This window comes from Moschus berezovskii, chromosome 11 (assembly GCF_049115385.1).
Source record: "Moschus berezovskii isolate FMDL1 chromosome 11, NW_MosBer_1.0, whole genome shotgun sequence".
Taxonomy (NCBI): domain Eukaryota; kingdom Metazoa; phylum Chordata; class Mammalia; order Artiodactyla; family Moschidae; genus Moschus; species Moschus berezovskii.
In genome coordinates this window covers 1,424,632-1,451,682 of record NC_142470.1, presented here as the reverse complement: position 1 = coordinate 1,451,682, position 27,051 = coordinate 1,424,632, and the positions used below count along the sequence as shown (strand labels likewise).

Here is a 27,051-nt window from a genome sequence, read left to right as displayed (position 1 = left end):
CCCACGCCCACGCGTCAGTTGCTCCACTGAGGATCCCCTCCGAGCGCCCTGGTCTTCTGCAAAGCGGGCATGACGAGGGTGGGCACCCCTACTGGCTGCCATGTCTGCTCCTGCGCTGACTCACTGAAGCCTTGCACACCCTGTTATTATCCCCTTTACAGATGGGGAAACTGAGGCACGGGAGGGCTAATTACCTTGGCTGAGGTCTCACAACCAGTCAGGGGCAGAGAACCCAGGCCGTGCACACCCAGGCCGTCTGGCCGCAGAATCTGAACACGGAGCGACCACTCTGAGCCTTCCGTCTTGGTCGGCTGGCTGGTTGTCCGGAGGTTTTTGTTCCTGCACAGTGCTGGGAGTCTGCTCCGCCCTGCTGGTGTTGTTTCTGAACTGGGGGTTAGAGCCGGCTGCACCGCGGGGCCCGGCTCTGATCCGGGGTCTGCACCCGCGTCCTGCACACAGGAGGTGGTAAGAATCTGCGGGAAGACCGCTGGCGTCAGGGTTTTGCAGACACCAGGCTCGAGTGGGATCTGCAGCGGTCCCAACAAAGCGGGGGTGCGTGTCCTTCGGCAGCGGGAAGCCGGGGTGAATGATTTGGGTCAGCACAGCTCGCAGCCCTAAATCGGCGTTGAATGCTCACGGAAGGAGAAAGGAGGCGGCGTTGGGGAGCCGGCCGCCCCCTCACCCAGCGGGCTGCACTGGCGGCCTGGACGCCTGCAGAGCCTGCAGTACCCGCCGGCACTGGGAGATGGCGCCCTTCCCCAACTCTTGAAATTCTCTGCCTGCCACCCAAAGGCTGCCTCACACGCCTGCTTTAAGCAGAAAAACAAGCCCAAGGCACCCCTTCGGCTCCTGAGTCTCGCAGCCGCGCTCAGGCCAGGGCTGTCCTGGCTGTTAGAGTCCTCTGTCTCTGGGAGCAGAGAATGGAGCCCGGGAAAGCAGTGTCCCTCCTCGGTGGCCCGGGAAAGCCAGCCCCTTCCCGCCTCTGTCCGCCCTCCTGGCCCGCCTGGGAGATCGACTTCCACGCAGACAGAGAGTGGCGTGGGGTGCTGTCCTTCCCACGCGGCAGGGAGGTTTAGCTGGGAGGCCTTTCTTCTCCGTCAGAAACTGCCTGCAAACTCTGAAGCTCCGTTAAGATGTGTGACCCAGTGACACTTGTGCTTCAGAGGGGACTTCACATGTCCTGGCACAGATGCTGCCAAGAGCTGGGGAGTTGTGCCAGCTTGCCCTGCCCCTCTGCCTGGGCACCAGCTCCCCCCACCCCACAGCCCCAGGAAGAGCCAGTGAGGAAACGCGCCCCTGGCCCCCAGGTCTTTGACCACCAGGTCCCCACCACCTGGACCACTCAGCCCGGGTGGGGCCACTTTAGCAACCCCGCCCCAAGGCCTGAGCCCCTAACCCACGCCCAGCTCCTGCCCTGCTGCCGCGTGCCTGCACCCCTCACAGCCTGACCCGGGAGCCCGCCCTGGGCGGTGCCGGGGCTGCCAGCAAAGGCCTGCGGGGTCCCAGCCGCCCTGGACTCCCAGAGGGGCCTCTCTGCTTCCCTTGGCCCCCTCCGCCAGCACGGAGGCTGGAGACCCCCACCACCAGCTGCGTTTCTATCAAAGAGTTCGGCTGTCTGGGTTTCTGCGGGGCTGGAGGGGGTCTGGAGCCACCACCTAGCAGGTCCCCAGCAGGCAGGCTAAGAGAGACCTGGCTGCGTGGCTGGGCGGGTGGGGTCTCAGAGCAGTGCCCGGGCCTAGCTGGCCGGCGGCCTTGAGGGTGGAAGAGCTGCGGCCCGCCCAGCCCGTGCGCCGAGGCCGCTGTGTTTGAGGGCGGATTTTGATGACTTGCGGGGCGGTGGTCTGTCTTTCCTCGCGGTCGACGGGGCTCTGCAGACCTCGCTGCCAGCAGCCAGGGGGCGGCGGGGAGCCGGAGTGGAGAGGAAAAATCCACCCATTTCCTGGGCAGATTGCGTCGGCCGCCGCCCGGCCGTGTCCCCGCCTCCTGGCCGCGGCCCCCGCGCGCAGCCCGCGCGGCACTCAGAGCCGGAGCCCGAGCCCGAGCCGGCGGCCCTTCCCGGCAGCGGGCGGACGGCGGGCAGCGGCGGGGCGGCCACTCTCCCGGGCGCCCAGGGCGGCGCGGCCATGGCTGGGGCGCGCGGGGCGGCGGCGGCGGGCGGGCGGCGGCGGGCGGAGGGGGCGCGGGGACACGGCCGGGCGCCCCTGCCCGCCGCGGTGCCCGCCGCCTGAAGGCTGCCCGGGGCGCGGAGCCGGCGCCGGCGCGGCGCGGGCGCAGGAGGCGTTCCCGGCGCGATGTCGGTGCCGCTGCTCAAGATCGGGGTTGTGCTGAGCACCATGGCCATGATCACCAACTGGATGTCCCAGACGCTGCCCTCGCTGGTGGGCCTCAACACCACCAAGCTCTCGGCGGCCAGCGGCGGGACGCTCGATCGCAGCACCGGCGTAAGTGCCACCGCCGCCCGCCCTGCCGGGCCTCCTCCCCGCTCCCCAGCCCTGGGCGAGCGGGCGCCGCGCGGGGAGCAGGGCGCAGGGGCAAGGGCACGCGCGGGGCCCGCGCGGCTGCCGCGCGCCGCGGTGGCGACCCTGCTCCCCGCGCCCGCAGCCTCGGCCACTCCGCCGATCGCGGGCCCCTCTGTGTGGCGCTTCCCGCCTCGGTCCGGTCCCTCGCGTGGCCCTCCCGGGAGCCTGCCGGAGACTCAGAGGCTGGGAGTCCACGTTCAACTAATCCGTCCCTTGTTGACAAGGTTTGGGAGCTGAGGCAGGGGTCTTGAGGACTTGTCCAAGGTCACTCGGCAAGTCAGGGGGAGACGCGATGGCCCCCGGCCGGCCGGGTCCGGTCGGGGCTCGGAGCGGAGCCCGCCCCACTTGGCAAAAGCCGGACTGGACCGGCGGAGTGGGGCCCGGGCGGCCGGGCAGGCGGGCTGGAGCTCCAGCCCTCGGAGTCCCGAGGCGCCTTTCTGCCCAGCCCAGGCGGAGGTCCCCGGGTCCCCGCGGCGGAGGGTGCAAAGGGGCCGGTCGGGGCCCGGGGGTAGGGGGTGCGCAGCCGCGGGACTCGCGCCTCGCCCTCCGCGCCCGCGCCCGCCCTGCCTCCCCGGGCGCTTCTCGTCCCTTCTCGGTGCCCTGGGGGAGGGGGCGAGCGGCGGGCCGTCCTGGGGCTCGGCGGACTCGGGTGGTGGCGGGAGCGGGGCGGGCGGAGGGGCGCGCCCCAGGCCGGCTCCCTCTCGGCGGAAAGGAGAGGTGAAGGACACGCGCTCCGCTCCCGCTCCTCTCCTCCGGCTGTGAAGGGCTCCGTGCTCCGAGGGGGTCTCTCGGCGACCCCTTCTGACGCGGGCACCTGTTCACCTCACCTGCCCTTCCGAGGACCGCACGCAGCCGTCTCCTTCCTGAGGACTTTGTTCCTGCCTCGGGGTCCTGTGCCCCTGGGGCTGGAAATGAATGAATTGCAATGTTTGTACCCTGGACTCCGTCCACCCAACTTGTCCCCATCCCCAGGCTAAAAATAGCAGGGAGGTGACCTGCGGCCTCCCGGCAGGCTGCAGGCTCTGTGCTCAGGGGGGAGTTTTCAGACAGTAGTGTCCGCCCCGGGTACCTGGCAGTCGGGACCACCTGAGCTGGGCTGGCAAGGTGACACCAGCCATGTCCGCGTGTCAGCAGCCATGTGCAGTTCAGGTGTCATGAGGGTGCTGGGGTGCACCTCGGGGCTGAGGCTGGGTGTGACCCCTGCACAGCGTGTCACCAGCAACTTGGCGACGTCTGCCAAATGGCTCGTGGGCAGCAGCCTGCGTGGGGTGGAAACCCAGCGTCCCCTCGGGCGCCTTCGCCAGGCGCACGGCGGACGCGGCTGCGGCCTGGGGTCATCCCAGCTCCGGGCTAACAGGCAGCTGGATCCTGGCTGTTCCTCCCCAGCTTCGGGGAGCAGCGGAGCGCGACTGCGCCAGCCGCCCCTGCTCGCCTTACGGGAAGAGATCTTATTTCTGAATTACGTGCGGCTGTGAGTCAACCAGCCGCTTGCTTCCCTGCCTCGCTCCTCACCCAGCTCGCAGCCCATGCTCACCCCTCCCTTCCACCGAACCTGTCAGCTGGGTCAGACGCCAAAATTCTAAACAGCCCCTAAGTTTAAAAATCCCTTGAATTAAAAAATGAAAGAGCCGTGCCTGTTAGATTCCCTTCCAGCCCTGGGGACCCTGATGGGAGACCTTCTGGGTTCCTCCCCGTGTGCCCCCCCCCCCGCGGTCAGCAGCTGTCTTTGGACTACGTTTTTCTGCCCTGTCCCGGGGGATGGACGTGGACGGCCACGCCTGGTGCAGTGCTCCGTGGTCTCACTTTCTCTCCCTCCCTGTCCCCCCACCCCCCAGGTGCTGCCCACCAACCCTGAGGAGAGCTGGCAGGTGTACAGCTCTGCCCAGGACAGTGAGGGCAGGTGTATCTGCACAGTGGTCGCCCCCCAGCAGACCATGTGTTCACGGGACGCCCGCACGAAGCAGCTGAGGCAGCTACTGGAGAAGGTACGTCTGGGGGTGCACGGCGGTGTATGTGTGTGTGTGTGCGTGTGTGCGTGTGTGTGTGTGCGTGTGTGCGCGTGTGCGTGTGTGCGCGCGCGTGTGCGTGTGTGCGTGTGTGTGCGCGTGTGTGTGCGCGCGTGTGTGTGCGCGTGCGTGTGTGCGTGAGTGTGTGTGCGTGTGTGTGTGCGTGTGTGCGCGTGTGCGTGTGTGTCCGTGTGTGTGCGCGTGTGTGTGTGTGTTGTGTGCGCGTGCGTGTGCGTGTGTGTTTGTGTGTGCGTGCGTGTGCGCGCGTGTGTGTGTGTGCGCGTGTGTGTGTGTGCGCGTGCGTGTGCGTGCGTGTGCGCGTGCGTGTGTGTGTGTGCACGCCCCCGTGCTGGCAGCAAGATGTGGCAAGCCTGCAGGGTGCGTCCCAGCTCCGAGGCCTGGCTCTCCCCCGGCACGGCCCGCTGGGAATATTGGTGAATGGATGAAAGGGAGGGAGGGAGGGAGGAAGGAGACTCCCCCGGGCTGCCTGGAGTGGGGGTAGTATCTCCGCCGGGATCCACACGGGCAGAGCGAGGGGGCGTGCGGGCCTCTCTCCCACACCGCCATCTGGGGCTCACGCCCGCAGCCTGGCGCCCGGAGGGCCAGAGCTGTCCCTGAGCCACACCTGGAGCGCTCTCACTGTGGGGGCTTTTCCCTGCTTCTGGGTGGTTGGACTGAGTGATGGCCAGGAGGCGTTCACGCCTGTGGATGCCTTCCTGCTGCAAAAGCAGATTAGGTCATCACCTTTGCGGCCCACCTGGGAACAGCATGTGCGGGGTTAATCTGCTCTTTCAGTTGCTCCTCACAAGCCTGGTGAAGCTGGTGAGATTTTTCACTCCATTTCAAGACGTGAAATCTGGGTCCAGGGTGGTGGGCTGACTATCCCAAGGTAGACAGCCAGCGAGCAGGGGCACCAGCTCTGAACCCAGCCAGCACCCCCTGCCCCGGAGCCCCCTGCCCCCGACAGAAGCCGGTGCCCTAGATCACGGCCATCCCGCCTCCCAGGACAGTCCACGTGGGAGCCCTGGGGTCTCAGAACCTGAGCGCCGGGTGTCCTGGGAGCTCCTGGGGGCGGGGGAGAGAGGGCAGCCCTTCTGCTCCATCACCAGCCTCCCCAGGGAGATGGCGTGTGGCACCTCAGGACCCCTCGCTCACCACACGCACACAGCAAACACAGCACACACATACATATGTGTACAGCCGCACACAAATACACACAGACAGCACACGCAAATGCACACAAATACTCATGCAAATGCGCCACGTGGAAATGCACACTCATAAATACAGACATACACACAAATACATATACACACGGTCACTTGCACAGCTCACAAGGACACACACCTCACACGTAAACACAAATACACTACACACAAATTCACGTACACCACACAGACACACATGTATGCCCACACCATGCACACATCACACACGAGTGCTCACTTATACACACTCATCCACCACACGCCCTGGGAGAGCCGTGATCCCCCACCAGCTGAGCAGCCGAGCTGTGGAGGAAGGAGGGGGGCCTGCACTGGGGGCGGGGCGCCTGCACTGGGGGCGGGGGCCTGCACTAGGGGCGGGGCGCCTGCACTGGGGGCGGGCCCTCCTTGGGGGGGGCTGGAGGCCCAGTAGCCCACCCAGTCCGTCCAGTTCAGTTCAGGCCCAGTGCATCTGCAGCCCCTCACACAGGTTCCGGCAAAGCAGGCCCTCTCTGGAAATCAGGAGGGCAGGGTGGGGGCTTCCTGGAGCTCTGCCCTCTGGAAGGGGCTGGGGAGGGGCCTCGTCACCCCCCCAGGGGCAGGAGGGCGTGGAGGAGCCGTGGCCGGCTCCCCTCGAGGACCCCGTGTGCTTTGCTCACCCGTGTGCTTTTCGGCCACCCTAGTAAATCACTGTAAAAGAATTAAAGAAAAATGCATGTAACAGGTTTCACACACATTTATTACCAGCAAACTAGACCAGAGCCTAATTGGGCCTTTAATTATTGATGATTGGGAGGAGGGAGTGGAGCTTGGAGGAGCCTTGGGGGCTGGTGGGCGGCCCCTCGAGCCCTGCTAGGAACCTTGGCCTCCGAGGCGCCTTCCTGCACAACTGCTGAAAAATTTAGAGCCCGATTTTACACCCTGGCGGGCACTGTGCTCTGGAGAAGCCATCCTCCATGTGTGTTGGGGGGCCTGCCACCCCGCCTCCTCTCTCCTGCTGAGCGTCTGTTCTCTCCCTGGGGCTGGGGTCCTATTAAACCCACCCCAGGGGCTTCTGAAAGGGGAGCCTTGCTGCTGCTTTGCTGAGGCCTGCAGTCTTGGAGGAGCCTGGGCCCAGTGTCCCCTGATCACAGCCCCCTGCCCGCCCCCGCCCCCACCCTCCGCATTAGAGCCTCAGGCTCTGTTCTCTGTGAAGAAGCTCAAGGCCCAGAACTTGAAAGGGTGGCCTTGCCTGGTGGCTGTCTGCTGTGTGACAATTGCCAAGTCGCTTAACTTCTCTGAGCCTTGGTCCCCTTGTAAAATGAGACTCGAAATAGCACCTGCCTCCCAGGGTTTTGTAAAGATCAGATGAGATCCAGAGCCTGGTGCCTGAAACCAAGAAACATCCCATAAACGCTAGTGGGTGGGGTCCCCTCCAGGCCAGGGGTGTCTGCCCCTCGCCGCCGCCCTGCCCATCTCAGCACCTGTGGCCACCTTAGGCAGGGCAGGGAAGGGTGCCCTGTGCCGTTGGCAGCTGTGTGACCTTGAGCTCCTCAGTCAGCTTCTAGGGACACATCCTACAGGGAGGAGGATGGGCACGCTCAGTGGAGGGCCTCCAGACTGCGGGTCTGAGACCCAGGGGCCTGACTGCCACCTGGGCCTTGATTATCTGCTCTGATTGGAGGGAGAGGGAGGCACTCGCCCAGCCTGGGAAGGACTGGTGGAGGGCAGGGTGGGGCTTTATAGGGCAGATGAGTAGCTTAGCATCTTTAAAATGTGTTTCCTAAATTTAAAATTTGATTTAAAACCATTTAAATTCATCAAAACAGGACTTCCCTGTAGCTCAAACGGTAAAGAATCTGCCTGTGATGCAGGAGACCCAGGTTTGATCCGTGGGTTGGGAAGTTCCCCTGGAGAAGGGAATGGCAATCCACTCCAGTATTCTTGCCTGGGGAATTCCACGGACAGAGGAGCCTGGCAGGCTACAGTCCGTGGGGTCGCAAAGAGTCAGACGTGACTGACCGACTAACACACACACAGATTCATTAACAGCATCCTTCTCTGCGTTTGAACAGCCGGGAGGGCTGTGTGTGGACCCCTGAGAAGACCAGGCTGAAGCCAGCGAGGGCCCAGCCGTTTCTGCGCAGCAGAGTCCAGTCCTCAGCCTTGTGGGTTCTGCTGTGGGTTCTGCTGTGGCTTCAAGAGTCCGCCTCGGAGAGGGACGGGGAGCAGGGGTCTCGACGGCAGCTGCCTTTTGTTCCTCCCTCCCGCTCTGGCTGTGCCTTAGGGGCTGGACCCTGTGTGCTGGTGACAGGTGTGACCGAGGCCCTCCCCCCTCCCTCCTGGTGGTTGAGACAGGGACGTGGGTGGCCGCTGTGCAGGCCTGGTGCCAACAGGGTGACAGTGTTTCCAAGTGCTGTGTGGCCACCTCTGGCTTGGCACATCAAGGAAGGCTCCCTGGAGGAGGTGGCATTTGGGCTGGGCCTGGAAGGATAAAGGAAATACAAATTTTCTCAGAAGTCCACAGTTACTCAAAGAGACAGAACAAACCATTGGGGTGGGGGGAGATGGGGGACAGAAAGACCTGAGGTAATGGAGCAAATATATTTCAGTTTCCCTGAAGCGTCTAAAGAGAAAGGGTCAGAGGGAGCCGTAGTCACCTGTGTGCTATTATAAACCTGAAATTTTAAACGGGATTCGTGTATATTACTCTCAACTAACAAACCACAGAGCCCCGGGCATCCCTCAGCGCCACGTTGAGCAGCATCAGTTTTCCCTCCTGAGAAGGCTCTTGGTCTTTTATGTGGTGGGGGGACTGAGTATCGTCTCTTCTTTTACTGACCAGGCAAAGCTGAGCCTCACACCCAAAACGATTTTCTTCCAAAAAGGGAGGGTAGCTACAAACTCAGGGAAAAAAATCAGAAATGAAGATTTGCGATTATGGAGTTGTCTTCCCACTAGTGATTGGATTCAATTCTGAGAAAATGACCCAGACAGCAACTGTGCGCCTCTGCGCTCGTCCCCACCACCCTCGGCGCATGGGCACAGAAGGGCAGGCCAGCTTCCTGGAAATAGAAGGCACTCGCAGGTAGCCGCACTAAAACTGTGTTTCTTTTAAGCTTTCTGGAGCCCTGTTGAGTATTAAAGTTTCATCTTGAGGCTAGACTCAATTCAGATCTGCCTGCAAAGATGTAGGACAGCGATTCTTCATTTGCTGCGTGATTGATTCCTGACTCTGTGTTCTGAATGTGCACGTTTGCAGAGCAGTTATCTGCCTGTGATGCCGTGGGGTGTGATGGATGGTGTCTGAGATGCGGAAGTAGGGAGCCCGCCCCCTGCTCCCTGGCACTGCATTTGTGCCCTCAGCCCTCTCAGCGAGACACCCAGTGAGGTTTGAGGGGAGAGATCTGTACCCAGAGGCAGAGGAGCCCAGCCATGCTGTTCATCTCTGTTGGCATCTGTGCCTGATGGATTTCATCCCACAGAATAGACACAATTGCCTGTCCCCCCCGAAAGGAAAAAGCCACCCAAAGCGATAAGCTTGGAGCTTTGACCAGCAGGGAGCCAGAGGTTCCTGCACCCTGGTTGTAAGAACATGTCCCGGAAGATGGCAGAGGAGATGTTGACCAGACTGTTTGCTTTGTTCAGGGGTTCTTGCTCGTAACAGCCCGATACTGGTGATAAACTAGTTAAGTCACGCACCGGCCGCCTCTGGCTCCCGGCGCTGTCTCTGTTAGGAGGCAAGTACCATCTCCGGGCAGCTGCCTCACGCTCCTTCCTTGCCCCTGTTTGTTGCCTTTTGGACAGGTGCAGAACATGTCTCAGTCCATAGAGGTCCTGGACCGGCGGACCCAGAGGGACTTGCAGTACGTGGAGAAGATGGAGAGCCAGATGAAAGGGCTGGAGTCCAAGCTCAGACAGGTGGAGGAGGGCCACAGGCAGCACCTGGCCAGGCAGCTCAAGGTACGCGGCTGCGGCCCCCGCCCTCCCGCCCCCCTGCCCCCCCCCGCCTCCGCCTCCTTCCCCGCCCGCCTCCTCTGAGGCTGAGCCCCCTCCTGCTCCCACTTTCCCTCCAGAATAGCAGTTTGAAGCCAGGGAGGGGCCCAGCAAGGATTGCTCTTTTTCTTGCCAGTGGCAGCCTTCCTTGGAAGTAGAGAGGCCACCTGCCCTTGCCCTGCTTTGGCGCAAATTCACCTTGAAAGGGGCAGAGTTGAGGTGCGGTGTTCACACCTATTAGCTTCCCAGGCCAGGACCCCAGGCCCCAGCTTCTCCAGCCAAGTCACAGATTAGCTGGGGAGGGACGTGATTGGTCCTTCCCGCCCCACAGCTGCTGCAGGTGAATCACATTATCTAAGGATTAGCTTAATTGATTAGAGCCTTTTCTGAGCAGGGATTGCTCAGGGCAGCTCTTCACATCTGACCTAATTTAGCGGCAACGAGGCTCGCTGTAGGTGTGCGGAGAAGGCATCTTTCTCACCTCCCGGTTGGTCTTCTCTCCACGTAACTCCACTGTTAAAGCCAGAGTTGGTTTGACCTAAAATTATATATACATGTGTACAAATATGTATATGTGCACCTAGAGTTTACTCAGCTTCAAAATCATTAAATTGACAAATGATATGCACCTTAATTAAGGCATACATGCATGTTAATTAGAGACTGAGCCCAGATGTAAATGAGCGGGTCAAATTACACAGCCCCGCTGGACGGCAAACTGCTGATGCTCTGGGTCTTCCGGCCTTTTTATGCTAATGTTTTCCTTTGATGCTCTCCAGCGTGCAGCAAGAACTAATTCGCTTGTAAAAGCCATACATTATATAGACGAAGTGGCAGGCTAATGAAGTTATAAATCTATATGATAAATAAAACGATAGCAGCTTGGTCCTGTTGAGGAGAAGTGAGCCGGCCTCTCTTGCTGGGCTCAGGTGGACCTGTCCTTGCTGCTGACATGTCACCGTGAATTACCTCAGGAAGAGATTTTGACCTGCCTGACCCAAAAGAGCTTGTGTCTCTCCTCTTAAGGCCAGCACTCTCTTCCCGGGGGTAGACTCAGATTCCTCTAGGGATGTCTTCAGCATCCATGGGCTCGATCCCCTTTGCAAGCATGCTCTCCTAGTTCCCAGACCTTGAATCCTATGGCTCTGGGGGAGGGGGGAAGACCACACTTTAATTGCCTTGAACACTTGGCAGCAGCGATTGCTGTGAGGGTACCTAAATGACTGTGAAAGCAGTTTGTCTGGACTGACTCTAGCTTTGAAGCGTGATTTTTTTTAAGTGACGGTGGAGATATTTGTCTGTTAATGGCTATCTGTTTCAGGCAGGCTAGGAAGCTAGTTCCTCAACAGCTTTCATTTTCTTGCTTGCAGGGCTAACTTAAAAGCGTTTTTTCAGTGCTGCAGACTGAAGAAGCAGTCCACTCCCATGTAACCATGACAGAGGGCCAGAGCGCTTTTTTGCACCCTGCATTTTTACTATCATTTCCCATCCCTAGCACCAGCCCCTAAGGAGCCTTGGACACAGCCAGGACCTCTCTTGCATGTGACTGTAGATGCATTTCATGAATAGTCTGAACCCTTGTCGATGCATTTTTTGAGAAAACAAACAGAAACAGAGATACTTTGTGTATGTGACTCAAAGCATGTAACCTTAAGATGCTGCATTCTCAACTGACAATAAAGACCTTTCCCAAATATGTTGGTGTTCTGAAGACTGTTTAATATACTCTTCTAACTCCTGTGGACCAGAATAAATCAATCTGTAAAGAAAGCGGGAGTGTGGACGTTTTCCCTCACCTAGGGAGAAGCCAGGCCAAGGCAGGGTGTTAGAAGTTTTTGCACGCATCGCACTGAACCCAGCTTATTTTAACCTTGCAGGCGATAAAAGCGAAAATGGATGAACTTAGGCCTTTGATACCTGTGTTGGAGGAGTACAAGGCCGATGCCAAATTGGTATTGCAGTTTAAGGAGGAGGTCCAGAATCTGACGGCAGTGCTTAACGAGCTGCAAGAGGAAATTGGCGCCTATGACTACGATGAACTGCAGAGCAGAGTGTCCAATCTTGAAGAAAGGCTCCGTGCATGCATGCAAAAACTAGGTAGGCCCAGAACCCTGCGGGCGGGGCACTGCACCGCCCACCTGCCGCTGGCTCACTGAGGCTCAGGGAGTGGTGCTGACCTGGACAGCGCCCTCCTGGCTTCCAGAGCGATGGCTGGATTATAGGGCTCCTGGGTAGGGTTGCCTGGACAGGTAGCTGAGGAGTGTAGGCCGCGCCTGTCCTAGGGCCTTGTCCAGTGCGTGCAGAGGCCAGCTCACAGACCCCACTGAGTTGCACATCTGGAAAATTGATGTTAGATATTACATACCATCTGAAGAGTGTGTGTGTGTGTGTGTGTGTGTGTGTGCACGTGTGCGTGTGTGCTTGTGTCCCTGTGTGTTGGGTGGCTTTTTAAGACACGTGTTTCATAGAGCTGGAAGCACGTCTCATCCCCTCCAGCTTTCAGGAGAGGGCTGACAAAGCTCCCTGAGAAACCGAACCATGCAGAAAATTCCATCATGTCAAGGCAGAAGGCTCACCATTCACAAGCAGCAAGGGAGACCCTCTAGCACCTGGAAGGGCGGGGCTGGGAGCCGGTGGCCCCGGGCTCCTTCTGAGTCTTATCTGTGGTGGATGCCCATCACCTTACCAACTTTCTGGATAATTTAGCAAATCTTAAATGTCCACGTCAGTGTCCACTTTGAAATAGCACATTTTAAATCCCAATTCCATTTTTAGGTTTTCTTAGGGAAGATTGGCTGGCCCTTCTCACTCACTGTTTTCTAGTGCAAAGGCTCTTCATTTTCTGATTGTTTACTTTTTTAGAGTAACTTTGGTAATTCTGCTTTATGCACAAGTTCCTTTAGGTTTTATCTGGTGTTTTCACTTGATTCTCTTTTCATCCCCCTCCTCAACCCGCACACTACAAACGCCTTATTTTAAACTTAAAACATCCCCAAAGAACAAGTACTTAAAAAAAAACAAATCCCCAGTGCTATTAGGTGGGAGACAGAAAATGTTCAAAGGGCAAGGAGACAGAGTCAGCCAACCTTTTGTTTGAACAGGTTCCTGTGTCTGGTTTATATGTAACGCTGTTCTAGGTGCCCCAGTAAAATCCCCCAGGCCCAGCAAGGGCGGTGAGCGACGTTGAGCCTTAGAAGGAACCTGTTGTGATGTGCACGCTTGTCTGCATCACGTGAGGGATTCTGTGCTGCCATTTTTCACATGGTCTGCCTGGTGCCCAAGTCCTGGTGTGTCCGGGGCTGGGTGACCTGCGACAGTTTCAGGATGGGTCTGGGCTGGACGGTCTCCACCTGCCCTTCCCATTTCAGTGTCCAGAGCCAGCAGGAGCGTTTGAGGTGTTGCTGGGAGTCGGGCTTGTCAGTGGTTACGGGCTGCGTCATGACACTGTGGTTGCTGCCTGTAAGGATGCCGCGCTCCCGGCCAGCTCTCCAGACCCTCCACACGCCCCTGAGTGCACTCTGCTGTCACTCACTTCTGTACAGCACTGTTTTTATTCCCTGGTAGACACACCGTGCAGACCCGTGAGAAACCAAGATTAAACCTGCACATTTTCCGATTAACGGATCAAGCAGCAAGGTGGAACTTAGCGCTGATGAGATGCTAGGAGCCTTTCCAGGAGAAGGCTGCCTGTCCCAGGCGGGCGGCCTTCCCCTCCACACTCGGCCTATTTTTAGAAGCTGGGTGAATTCACTTTTCGGGCTAGAGATCTTGGGCTTTCACGTGGCCGCCCTCTTGGGAGCGAGGAGAGGACACAGAGGCCCCCGGAGCCCTGCTCTCCACCACTGAGTGCAGCTGCTTCTGGGCTAATTCCTTCTTCAGAAAGACCTTGACCCGGAGATGGACCTGCTGAGTTGGTGGGGTGGGGGTGGGGATCTGCCTTTCACCAGCACTTGGTTGGCAGCAAACAGAGCACCCCGCGGGGTGGACTCCTAAAGCAGTAAGTGCCACTCAGTGGCCATGTGGCTCAACCAGGGCACTGACCACTTCCCGTTTCAGCCGCCTCTTCATCTGTAAAACGAAAGCAGAGGAGTCCCTATGCCCCGGGGTTGCCGTGTGAGTTCACAGCACGGGTTGCGCACAGTGCCCGTCTCGGAGGCGGTGCTGGAAGCGCACAGAAGCGGGTGAGGAGGCAGCCAGTGATGTGGTTGGCAGGCAGACAGACAGGGAGGAAGGTAGACGGACAGACCACGGGTCACAGATGTAGCTGCTGCTTCTCCCACATCCTAGGTTTTCATTCAAGCTCGGCAACTTAAATTCCAACTGATATCCTGTGGCTACTTCGTTTAGTCTTTATTTTAAGTAGGTATCCTCTTAGCGGGCTGTTTTCCTTGCTGGGAGGCAGCCGATGAGCATAGCACAAGGAAACCAGCTGCCCACACAATGCCGTCCTGGGCGGGCAGAACTCCTGGAGACACAGCGTCTCAGGGGCAGCAGTTCTCCCCTGGCCCCCTGCCCACCCCACGCCGCCCTCCCACCTTAACCTTTGGTCCTGGGTCTCCTCCTGCCTGCAGGCCCCTTGCATCTCGGTGACCCTCCTGCTGTGAGACTGGGGACGAGGGTCTCCCTGCAGTTTCCCCAAAGTCCTCTTAATTAGGGCTATCGTTTTCACATCGACGTTGCCGACAATCCCGGAGCCCGGAACATGCACAGGGGAGAAAAAAAAAAACAAGGGCTGCTGGTTCCATGGTTTTCTGTTTCCATTTTTAAATCCTTCTCTCAATGGGACTGTGTGTTTTTCCTAATGGCCCAGCCAGAACTTGAATCTGAAACTCTGATTTCGGGAACTGGACCCTGGGCTCGGCGTCTCTCAGGAGTCCTCTGGCTCCCAGGCAGGAGAGGCAAGACTGCCCGGCAGCCCTGCCCCTGAGCTTTCACTGTCCCCCCACCCCCACCCCGGACGGTCTGCAGTCAGACGCCACAGCAGCTAAACCAGCTGCAGCCAGAGACTCGAGATCCAGTGTGGAACACCACTCGTTCACGTGTCCCGTTAGCGCCAGAATTTTCCTTCCTGTAGACAAGAGGTGCGTGTGTGTGCCCTCAGTTGTGTCCAACTGTGACCCCGTAGACTGTAGCCCTCCAGGCTCTTCTGTCCATGGGATTCTCTGGCAAGAACACTGCCTTGGGCTGCCCTGCCCTCCCCCAGGGGGCCTTCCTGACCCAGGGATCGAACCTGAGTTTCTTATGTCTCCTGCCTCGGCAGGTGGGCCCTTTACCACTAGCACCACCTGGGAAGCCCAGAATAAGAGAGGAACTAGCTAATTTTAGGGCTTCCCCCAGTCAGGCCATCCATCCTGGGCCTCCAGCGCTCAAGGTCTCTGTCTGAAAGGTCAAGGAGACAGAGAGAGGGCCCCTTACCTCCTCGCCAGGGGCCTGGACAGAGCCAGGGACAGTGGATAAGTGAGGACAGAGGATAAGTGGATAAGCTGTGGATTTACATTCAGCTTTGAGAGGGGATTCAGAGTGTCTCAGCCTGCAGGGGACTGACTAGAATGGCGAGGGTGGAAGGAACCAAAGTCCAAGTGCTGCTCACGGCAGTGACCTCAATGGGGCCCGTGCAGGCCGGTGTCCCCCCCACCAGTCCCTTCCGGGGAGCTCAGGACTGCCTGTGGCTAGAGGTCTCCCAGCGCCCCGTCCCTGCCGGGTGTGGAGGGGAGACGGGCGGCCCCTCAGGGCTCGTGTGCAGGGAGGCGGCCCAGCCCAGGTGGTCTGTCCCCAGGGACCTGTCTGTCTGAGGGCCCAGCATGGCCAGCTCTGCCAGCTCCACTCTTCCCAGTCTAGACGGGACAAAAGCTGGGACAGGGGAGACAGACCCGATGGGCGGTCTGGGGACCGGTCCGCCTGCTGTGCGGCCATCAACCCCTCAGTCTGGCCTCTGGCCCGATTCCTGGGTGGGCGCGGCGCCCTGGGCCTGCTCGGGCACCCCTCAGAGACCACGTGCTTGTTCAGAAGTGACCTCCTTCTAGGAAGAGTGGGCACCCAAGGGTTTCAGATTTCAGCAGAGGGGCTGCTGTGGCCAGACTACCCCCCCGGCCCGAGACCATCCTGAGCTCTCAGGGGCCCCAGCTGGGGGTGCTATGGCCCCTGCACAGGCCTCCTCTGAGATGTGCCTATTGCGCCTGCCTGGCTTCCCGAGCCTGCCCCCTCCCCACCCCCGACCCCTGCCCGAAGCCCGAGCGCTGCTGACAGGTGAGGGACACTTCCGTGAACTGAATGTGCCAAGACTCGGCCTCGCGGCTCTGCCGTGGGGCTTTTTTAGATCCTGTCAGTTCCCCAGGTCTTGGCAGAACCAGTCTGGACGGAGAACCAAAAATAACTCCGTGACTCAAGCAGGGCGGGCGGCCTGCAGCCCCGGAGGAGAGCAGAGCCAGCCTGTAACCAGGAGCTGGGCGAGCAGGTCCCCCGGCCGGCCGGGCCCTGCTCTGCCCGTCCTCCCCGGTGACTGTCAGGCTCCCTCCCAGGGGCCAAGGGAGACCTTGCCCAGGGCGGGGCGGGGCTGGCGCTGCCGCGGACGCCCCCACCGCCAGCTGCCCCTCTCCGCAGCCACGAGGGCCGGACCGGCGGGACCGCCCAGGGCAGCCACCATCTCAGTGTGAACCTGTGGACGCGGGCTTCCCTGGCACTGACTCGTGACGGGCACCTCCTAGGCGCTCCCGCTGGTCCCTGCGCCCGTCCCACGCCCGCCTCTGAGGTGGGTGTCCCCCTGACGGATAAGGAGGGCGCACTCAGAAGTGGCGCAGCTTTCCTCACCCCCCACCCATCCCTCTGCCGGGTCACATGGCAAAGCAGGGTAGGACGGGGTGCTCTGGCAGGGCCACAGTTATCCCTCAGTTCCTGAGAGGCAGTTCACTCACTCATTCATTTTGGACAGCTCCAGGCTGAGCCTTGTGGGGGACGGGCATCCCGGGGTGTCCTGTTGGGCTGGTGAGACCCAGACGCCCAGGTCTACACCCGGGGGTGTGCGGACCCCACCTAGGTCGGGAGGCAGGGTGGGTACAGCCCAGGAGGCGGGCCCTGCAGCGGCAGTGTAGGGGACCACAGAAAGGGGTGGTCTGGCTGTCCCGCTGGGGGCCCGGCCCAGGCACAGTTGCGGGGGAGCGGAGAACTGGTTCTAGCAGCGAGCTGTGCTGGGAGTCCACCCACTGTCCTCACCCTCTGAGTGTGTTGTAGAGGATGGCTGTGCGCCCCTCGGGGGAGTCTGTCCCCTTCCGGGGAGTGCGCCCCTCGGGGGAAGTCCGTCCCAGGCCGGGTGTGGCCGGTGAGGGTGGGGCAGAGCTTTGGTGAGATGGACATCTCACTGGGAGGTGTGCTGTGATAAGTGCCAGCAGGCGTCCCCCCCAGGGCAGAACCGTGACGCCCTGGGGTCGGTCATGGTGCCTTGAGACTTCTTCCAGGGGCTGACAGGACCACCGTCCTGGCTCAGCAGTGGGGCAGACTCCAGCCCTTCGGGGCTCTCAGGGAAGAGCGTGCTCTCTCTCGAGACTTCCCAGGACCCACTTCCTTTCTCCTCACTTCTGGGCGCTGTAGACGGGGCTAACCTGGACGTAACGTCTGTCTGTCCTCCGCAGACGGGGGTGTGGACAGGGCTGGGCCGACTTGCTCTCTGCCGTGACCCTGGCCTGTCTGAAGACTCGCCTCCCTGCCACCAGCGAGGGCCGGGCCCCTGAGGGGACAGTATTTAAAAAGGCAAATTCGGAATTACTCCCGAAAGGGGAACAGGCAAAACAGATCCTGGGAAGGGATGGACAAGTAAAAATAGTTGAGTTCCTTTCTCAAATCTGGGCCAGAGGCAGCAGCCCGGGGAGCAGGGCCGCGTGACTTGGAATTTGGGAGCAAAGCCGCGTTTCTTCTGCTTGCAGTCAGCCCCCGGCCCCTGCCCACAGCCTCTGCAGCGCCGGGAGGCTGTCAGGACAGCACAGGGACGGCATGCTGGCGGGGGCCATCTCTCCAGTCCTATTCGGTGGTTTATGGATGTGCTCACCTCGCTTTATGTTTGGGGAGAAAGTGGGAGGAACCCCAGAAACTGCAGCAGTGGGCATGAACCTCTCCCTGGGGCCAGCTCCCGAGGCTGGGCCCACCTCGCCTGGCGGGGCGACCCCCGGCTAAACCACAGTCCCCCGGGTTAAGTCACAGGCGATCTTCTGAAAACGCGCAGGTGTTCTCTGAGCTTGGCAGACCGACTTGCGCGTCTGCTAATACGGCGGCAGTGTAGCAGAGTGGGCAGAGCCGGGACACACGCAGGCTGGTCCTGGAGGAAAGGGAGGCCATTGCAGATGGCAGCAACCCCTCAGTGCCTGCTGCTGCCTGCGTCCAGGGGCCACTGGGCTTCGGTGGCTCAGGAGCCTTCTGTCCTTGTGAGGCCAGCTGAGTTCACTTTTTCCTGAAGACTTCAGGGCCATGTGCGCAGGCTGGCGTCCAGGTGGCAGGAGGGGGATTTCTGCTGGACGCCTGGGAGTGCGGGCTTTCAGCTCAGCCCTGCCCGAGCAGCAGGGTGACCCTGAGGACATCCCAGCCTGTCGGTCAGCCTCCAGCCTCCATCTGTGTGACGGGAGGGCGCCAAGGGCACACCCAGGGCGCTGTCACCCCCGTGTGTCATGCTCACCAGTGCCTTCACACTCCAGCCCCCTGGCCCCTGCGCGCCTCCTCCAGGCAGTAAGGAGCCATCGCCCTGCGGGGAAGCTCACAGGCCCTCCAGCGGGAAGGAGCAGCCTTCTGGTCTGGGTTCTGACTGTCCAGCACCTTCCCTTTGGCACCCGGGCTTGGGTAGACTTTCTCCAACAGCCTTCGGAGGTGCGGCTGTTGCTGCCCCCACTTCCTGGAGGAGAAGACAGTGCCTGAGTACGGCCAACCCCCACCCCCACCCCCACCCCAGAGATGTACTTCTGGCATCCCACCCCTGCCCGAGGCCTGGAGGACGACGCCTCCCTCTCCCCACCCGCCCTGGCCTCAGTTGCTCTCGCCTTAGGGAGGGGACAGCCTCTTTGCCCTTTGGGGCTGGGACTGTCCTGGGAAGAGCAGGGCAGGCGCACCCGGTCGCAGCCAAGGAAGGGGTGGTGTGGGGGTCAGGCAAGGCACTCACCCTCCCACACTGGCCCTCTCTTCCAGCGTGTGGCAAGCTGACCGGCATAAGTGACCCTGTGACCATCAAGACTTCCGGCTCCAGGTTTGGTTCCTGGATGACCGACCCCCTGGCCCCAGAAGGTGATAACAGGGTAAGTGTCTCCTCCGTCAGGCCTGGGTCTGTGGATGAGCGAAGTTTGGTGCCCCTTGGTAAGGGGACGGGGGTTCCGGGGGCTTGGGGGAGCGGCCCACGCCCCTTGCCGAGGTCCCTGTGCTAACCCCGAGTCAAAGGCTGCAGGGCGAGTCCAATGTGAGGATGACTGTGGCAGGGACGGCGTGGGGCGGGGAGGCCTGCAACCCCCTCCCCGGGTGCCGCTCTGCCCCTAGGAGCCATGGGGGCCCCTGGGCTGAAACCTCCCACACTTTCAGCCCTGCCCCCACTCTCCTCGAGAAGAGAGTGGTCAGGCCTTCTTGTTTTAATGACTTCTCATTTGTGTTTCATTTCCCATTCCTTTCATGGCTGATGGAAACTCATGTTCTCTTTTGATTTAGGAAAAAAGCCGTGCTCTTTTTTTTCTAGACTCTTCCCCATGGGTAAAAACCTCATAAAAGGAAAGAGGCGAGCAAGCGCCACATCTGTCTTGATGGGGATGCGGGGGGTGCGGGGTGGGGGGCAGCTGAGTTCTGTGGTTGGAGTCCCTTCGGGGTGTAGGGAGGAGAGGGCTGGCTGGGAGGGTGGCACCGGCTGGCTCAGCCCGGATGGCGACCCCAACCGCAGCGTGTGGGAGCCTTCCACCGAAGGGAGCTTCCGCACGCCCAGGGCTCTGGTTCTCGGGGCAGGGGAGGCACTGTGGCTTCCCTGTCCTTTGGTGGTCCACCAGCCTGACCGCTGACACCCAGAGTGAACTGTCCAACAGCCCGGGGCCTCTCTTATCTAGCCCCTTGCCTAAAGGACGTTTAGAAAAGAAGCACTTAAAAAAAAAACTCAAGTCTTCGCAGGCAGACTGAGAAAGGAGGTTAGAAATGTGAGTTCCTCTGAGCCTGGTCTGGAGGATTTTTAAAGGGGAGGAATCTTGAGACTTGCTCTTTGTATCTCCCCGGCCCCGCCCCTTTAGACGCTCCGCCTCCCGGCCCCGCCCCCTTAGACGCCCCGCCTCCCGGCCCCGCCCCTTTAGAGGGCGTGATGGCTTCTGTTTCAGCCCAGAATCTGCACGGTGCCTCTGGCACAGTCCTTCTAGGGGAGATGCCTCAGGGACCATTTCCGGCTTCCTAGCGGCCTGTGCATCTTTATGCAACACCCTCTACCTTCCCCACCACCTCCCCAGCAGCCCCTTCCCACACCTCATCCCTGGGGGCAAAGGCGCCGGGCTCTGGGCTGGTGGGGCGGCTACAGGCTGCAAACCTGGGAAACGACCGAGTCGGGGATTCTGGGGGTGATGTTCGTTTTCATTTTATTTTCTGAGTCGTGACAGGGAGCTGGTGCTTGGACGTTTTCTAGCAGCTTAATTGGCCAATGAATTACTAGTTAATTACCAGTGAACGATTTAATTGGCCGAATGTTACCCTATTCTTCAATTTCATCCTGTTCCCCTCCCCCGCCTTCCCGAAAATGCCATTTTGGTTCTGAGTTTCGTTAGGAGTGTGCTTTTGTCACAGATGTGGGTGAAAATATCAGTAATGCTGACATGAAAACAAGGTGATGGTGGCAGACCCCGACAGCAGGTCCTGTGTGCCAGGGGCTGGCGGAGCAGGCCGTGTGTATATGTTGGAATACGAGAGGAAGCATTGGTTTCCAGGACGCAGGGACAGCTGTGCCCAGCCTTCAGCTGAGCTCCCGTACCTGGCCTGGCTGAGTCCTGCAGCTGCCCTCCAGCCGAAGATTACTGGTCTCCCCTTTGCTGATGGGAAAATCAGGGTCAGAAACCTCACGTGAGTTGCCCAAGGTCTCAGGAAAGGCTGGTTAGTGGTTTTATTAACCTCTGAGATTCAGGCTGTCTCCCAACTCACCCTCCCCTCCAATGCCCTCTCCCCGCCTGCTGCTGGGTCACGCACACCCTGTGGCCCAGCAGACCTGTTGGGACCCACAAGCCAGAACCAATGGTCCTGGTGCTGCAGAGGACACACCCCAGTCTGGAGGATTCCACCCCAGCTGACACCACAGATGTGCCTCTTGATCCCCAGGCCCACGTCAGTTGTATTTTTTGTGGTGGTGTTCAGTTGCGCAGTCATGTCCGACTCTTTCAACCCCATGGACTACAACATGCCAGGCTCCTCTGTCCTCCACTGTCTCCCGGAGTTTGTTCAAACCCATGTCCATTGAGTCGGTGATGCCATCCAACCATCTCATCCTCTGTCGTCCCCTTCTCCTCCTGCCTTCAATCTTTCCAGCAATCAAGGTCTTTTCCGACGAGTCGGCTCTTTTTGCAGTGAGCGCTTGTCGGATTATCTTTTCTCAGGTACCAAGTATCCGGGCTCCTAGAAGCCCCCTTATCGTGAAGCCATCGGTTCACAAAGCCATCGATGTGGTGAGGGAGGCTTTTGGAAATTAGATATCTCTTTTCTGCTTGATGAGGTTGATTACCCTCCAGGAAGGGGGGCCCTAGTGATGGGTGGAGGGCAAGCAGGAAGGTGGGAAGAGGCCTCGGTGGGAGCCGGCTCCTTGGGGAGGGGACCAGCTCCTGGCAGGGAACCCTGGGACCCCTGCGTCACGCTGGGCAGTGGGCAGCCCTGCCTCAGCCATAAGCTCAGCACAGCTGCCAGCTCACAGCGACGCGTCCCCAGGTGTGGCCACTGATCTGGAGGGCACTGTTGTGTTGTGTTTTGATCTTTTCCTTCTCTGTCTGATTTTGATCACACACACATACACACAAACTCACACACACACACAGGAGACCAACAACTCACTCTGAAAAATAGATCAACGTCAGCTTCACTGCAGGAGGCCACAGGGGTGAGAAAAGAGAGACTGTGGCCAACAGTCGGTCAGTCAGTTCAGTCGCTCAGTCGTGTCCGACTCTCCGCGACCCCATGAATCACAGCACGCCAGGCCTCCCTGTGGGGGTGGGGAATTGCCTTGGGACCCCTGTCCAGGAGCCCTCGAGGGGCCTTTCCTGTCCCCCTGCCTTTCTGCTGAGCTGTTAGAACCAGGTTAGCTCATTTACTAAGCGCCAGTCGGGTGCTGGGCTCCGATGGTTCTCCACCCAGCCTGGAAGCAGCCATTTTCTCAGCAGTGACTGGCCCGTATACTTCTTTTTATTTTTTTAGCTATGGTCACAGCCAGTAAGTTTCATGACTTTTTATTTTTTTGTGGTTTTAAATGTAAAGAAAAATGCAAACAGCTTAGTATTCTCTTATAAACTTTTCATGTGATGTCTTGCCTTCCATCTGAATACTACCTTTACACATTTTAGGAATATATTTATCAATTAGTCAATTTATTAATCACAATCAGTGAAACTGAAAGAAAATAGACATCATTCTTGATCTCAAAATATTTAAAATTAAGATATGGAAACAGAACAATTACTTGAAAAGTTAATGTTATAGAAATAATTCAAAACAGTTTAAAATGTCAAAAGATATTGTGCTTATCATTAATTACCAAAACAATTATATACCAACCAGTCTGATGGGACTTAAGTATCAAAACTAAAAGAGTTGTTGTTGTTCAGTCACTAAGTCGTGTCCGACTCTTTGCGACCCCATGGACTGCAGCACGCCAGGCTTCCCTGTCCTTCACTATCTCCTGGAGTTTGCTCAAATTCATGTCCATTGAGTTGGTGATGCCATCCAGCCGTCTCATCCTCTGTCGGCCCCTTCTCCTCCCACCTTCAATCTTTCCCAGCATCAGGGTCTTTTCCAATGAGTCAGTTCTTTGCATCAGGTGGCCAAAGTATTGGAATTTCAGCTGCAACATCAGTCCTTCCAATGAATATTCAGGACTGATTTCCTTTAGGAAATCACATCCAAGGGACTCTCAAGAGTCTTCTCCAACACCACAGTTCAAAAGCATCAATTTTGGGGCACTCAGCTTTCTTTATAGTTTAAAAATCCTTAAAACTTGGATGCTGACTTCACCCAGCTCTGCCCACAGGACAGAGGTCCAGGGACTCATGAACCCAACCAGGTCCTGCACCACTCGTGGAGGCAGGGGAGAAGGGAGCATATTCAAAGAGCTGTGATGGGGGTTCAGGAGAAGGTGCAGAGGGAGCTGTCCCTTGAGCTCAGTCTTGAGAGAAGCAGTGAGCTCCCCGTCTGAGAGGTAACCAAGAGGAGCGCCCACCCATCCCCTGTGCACCTCCGGCGCCCTCTCTGACACCCCCACCCAGCCCCGCACGTGCCCCCTCTGATCCACAGCCCACAGCACTGAGGGCTGCTCTGACAGAGGCCAAGGACAATGAACACCCTCAGATGAGACCCTGTTCTTTGTTTATTTGAATCCCGTTAAAAACAGGAAGCACGTCTGTCTCTCAGCATTGAATGGGTGTCTCGGGAGCAAGGGTGCATTTTTTCTTGTTTTTTTTTTAATTTTTAACACATGTGTGAAACCACGTCTGAAAGCTCCTACATCCTTAATCTCTCCTGCAGCCAGCGGAGCCCTTGACGGATAAAGCAGCTGTCTTATTGCCAGACAGATGCACCGGGAATGGCATTAGCCTGGCAGATTTTCCTCTGACTAACTGCATTGCTTTCTAATTTGCTCCCAGATTGGTTGAAAATGACTAAAGCGTTTTGCGCGTCTAGACAGTTTTCGAGTCAACTGGCGTTTGGCGATCATGGGAGAACCCTCCCTCTGTAACCCCGACTTGGGCCTCGTTGGGTTTGCTGTCGCGGTTGGATTGCGCTCAGAGCCTGGGGAAGCCTGGATTCCTCAGGGAGAGGCACTTGCCTGGGACTGGGCGTGACTATACGCACAGCATCCCTTCTGCCAAATTAAAGACGTCCCCCCGCCGGGCCGGTGAGTCAGTCCAGCCCGCTGTGAGGGCCGGCACGGAAGGAGAGGCCTGACGCACGTGCCCCCAGGGTGCCCAGCATCGCCCTTCCTGGTGACCTTGAGAGAGGTCAGCCTCACCGACTGGCCGGTGCTGCGGGCACGCGTCCTCGTGCGGGCCGGGGGGGCCGTGCCCTCGGCCCAGCGTCCTGTGGAGGGCGGTGTCCCGCGCTGATGGAGGCCAGCCTTCCCAGACGAGACGGAACACCTGCCGTGCGCCCTCGCCCGGAAGAGCAGAGAGCAGGCAGGTGGCCTGCTGACCCACAGCCCGGGGGCACCCAGATGGATGCTCTCGGGGGCCTGTAGTGGGTTCTGCCACTACCCGCTTGGCGGGAACAGCAGAGGGTGCCGGCGGCCATGCCCACAGCCGCTGTGGGTCCCACGTCCATGCACACAGTGTCCTCTCCCCAGACTGAGGGCTCCCTTCCCGATGGGGAGGGAGGTGGCCCCTGGGAAAGGACTCTGTCTGTGCGGAGGAGGGATGTGACCTTGTTTAGTCTGCCCTCTCTCTTCCAACTCCTGCCCTGGGCGCCGAGTCACCAGACCCCCAGTCCGGGAGGCGGTCCCCCTCCTTCAGCGCCACTGACGGATGCGCTGTCCCCGCAGGTCTGGTACATGGACGGCTACCACAACAACCGCTTCGTCCGCGAGTACAAATCCATGCTGGACTTCATGACCACGGACAATTTCACGTCCCACCGCCTCCCGCACCCCTGGTCCGGCACCGGGCAGGTGGTCTACAACGGCTCCATCTACTTCAACAAGTTCCAGAGTCACATCATCATCCGGTTCGACCTGAAGACGGAGACGATCCTCAAGACGCGCAGCCTGGACTACGCGGGCTACAACAACATGTACCACTACGCCTGGGGCGGCCACTCGGACATCGACCTCATGGTGGACGAGAACGGGCTGTGGGCCGTCTACGCCACCAACCAAAACGCCGGCAACATCGTCATCAGCAGACTGGATCCGGTGACCCTGCAGGCGCTGCGGACCTGGAACACCAGCTACCCCAAGCGCAGCGCCGGCGAGGCCTTCATCATCTGTGGCACGCTCTACGTCACCAACGGCTACTCCGGCGGCACCAAGGTCCACTACGCCTACCAGACCAACGCCTCCACCTACGAGTACATCGACATCCCCTTCCAGAACAAGTACTCGCACATCTCCATGCTGGACTACAACCCCAAGGACCGCGCCCTGTACGCCTGGAACAACGGCCACCAGATCCTCTACAACGTCACGCTCTTCCACGTCATCCGGTCTGACGAGCTGTAGCCCGGCCCCGGCCCCCGTCCTCACCCGCCCGGAAACGCCTGTGGAACAGCAGCCAAGGTGAGGTGGGTGAGGCGAGCAAGGCTCGTTTTGAAAACTCATCAGCAACGTGGACTCCGGCGTCTCTGGGGCGGGGAGCGGGAGGGGGGGCGTTGCCCCCACGTTTTTCCAGCTCCAGCCGGAGGGCGCCCGACGTGGGAAGAAGCCCCCCGTGTTGACGGCTGGAACCGCAGCCCCAGGGCTCCCCGGTTCCCCCGCCCCGGTCCCCCTTTCTGGTCAATATACTCAAGACATAGGCGATGACTGTTGGCCAGCTGTCACCGAGAACAACCCACCGTTAGGATCGCATGGACTTGTCTGTAGATCGTGGTCAGCTCGATGGACGTGAGTGTCGTGTCTCATTGAAGCGCCCCCACCCCCGCCCGGGCTGTGCTCGGCGACGGAGGGGCGACGTAGGCTCGTGTAGCTGCATCTCATCACCACCGCCGTCCTCAACCCTGTGTTGTGTCTTAGATGAACTGTGCTGACCCCCGAGAAGCCCGTGGACCCACGTCTCGTCCCCCAGAGCGGCGGCCGGCGTGCGTGGACCCTCACACCCCGTAGCTCCGTTGTGCAGTATCTGTCTGTTGCTCCCCCGAGGTGGTGACGTGTCTCTTTAGTTGACGCCATGAGTGTTGTAAATGCAATGCCGTAGTTTGGATTAATAAGTGGATGGTTTTTGTTTCTCAAAAGAAAAAAAATAAAACATCAGTGTTCGCCCTAGTAGAGATGATCAAGGTTGATAATCATTAAAGGAAATACCCTCTTCTCGTTAAATTATCTTAAATAGTGTAACCACAGAGAAGGGCTCCTCTCGGGAAATTCTGGTTTCCAAAGGGAAAGAAATGCTCCTGTGGGCAGCAGTGTGTGGAAAGTACATTTTTTAAGTAAAAAAGAGGGAAACTTTGTACTATCCGATTAAGGAACAATAAAAATATTAGGAGATTTTTTCGCTTCATTTGTTATTTCGGAAGGTTTTGAAAATGACCAAGGCTTCCAGATCCTTGAGGCCGGGTTCCAGTACGAGTGTCCCTCTCGGGGGAGGTCAGGGCATGGTTGGGACACAAGGCCCGCAGGGTCCCTCGGCATCCGGTCCCCGCAAAAGTCGGAACTCAAGAATCGCCCTGGAGGTCCCTACCCCTAGGGTGAGTCTCAGTCCAAGGACAGCCCCACTGGGAGTCCCACCCACTCCATCCAGACAGGCTCTTCCAAGTTGCCACTAGAAGGAACTTGGGACAGGCACCCACTTCCAACGTGGCAGGGGACATCTGCAAAGACCCTGCTGAGAACTGGGAAAAGGTGAACCCAGGCTCTCTCCGGCCAGTTGGCTCTCTAGGAGGACGGAGAGTCCAGGAGACGAGCGGCCAGCCCTACCTGGACTCCCCTGAGACAGAGACCCTCACGCATTGGGGGAGCCCAGGTCACGTGGCCAGGCCTGTAGCTGCCAAGTCGGGCCCCGTTTCTGAGGGGACCCTGAGGTCTGCACAGGACAGGGCCATTCTGCAGTGCCCTGGGGATTTGCGTGGACAGAGGAGGCGCCTGCTGCATGTGTGTCAAGTCGCTTCAGGCGTGTCTGACTCTGCGACCCCACGGACTATAGCTCCTCCATCCCTGGGATGCTCCAGGCAAGCACACTGGAGGGGGTTGCCAGGCCCTCCTCCAGGGGATTTTCCCGGCCCAGAGCTCAAGCCCAGGTCTCTTACGGCTCCTAAACTGACAGGTGGGTTCTTGACCACAAGCGCCACCTGGGGACGCAGGTCAAAGTAATCCCCCTCTCGCAAGACAGAGCTCAGGGCCGGCCTTGGCACTAGAGGTCAAGGCAGGGGGTGGCCTTCCATCCTGGCCCCTACCCTCTGCTCTGCTCGAGGCCGCTGGCCTCCTTGGCAGGGTGGACGGCAGGCCATTGGTGTGGACCTGGGGAG

At 59.1% G+C, this 27,051-nt stretch overlaps 1 protein-coding gene across 2 annotated transcripts in view; it reads left to right on the top strand.

The window, feature by feature from the left end:
- Window positions 1-26,077, top strand: part of OLFM1 (olfactomedin 1) — a 36,002-nt gene extending 9,925 nt beyond the window's left edge. Inside the window, exons 1-6 of one of the 2 annotated variants that reach the window (XM_055400307.2) lie at window positions 2,068-2,441; window positions 4,355-4,504; window positions 9,517-9,672; window positions 11,583-11,802; window positions 18,868-18,974; window positions 24,419-26,077. In XM_055400307.2, the coding sequence (XP_055256282.1) occupies window positions 2,292-2,441; window positions 4,355-4,504; window positions 9,517-9,672; window positions 11,583-11,802; window positions 18,868-18,974; window positions 24,419-25,093 (1,458 nt within the window). In that variant the 5' untranslated portion in view covers window positions 2,068-2,291 and the 3' untranslated portion in view covers window positions 25,094-26,077. Of the gene's footprint in view, window positions 1-2,067; window positions 2,442-4,354; window positions 4,505-9,516; window positions 9,673-11,582; window positions 11,803-18,867; window positions 18,975-24,418 lie in introns of those variants that run through there. The other variant, XM_055400308.2, reaches the window with a different exon arrangement.
- Window positions 26,078-27,051: the final 974 nt, after the last annotated feature.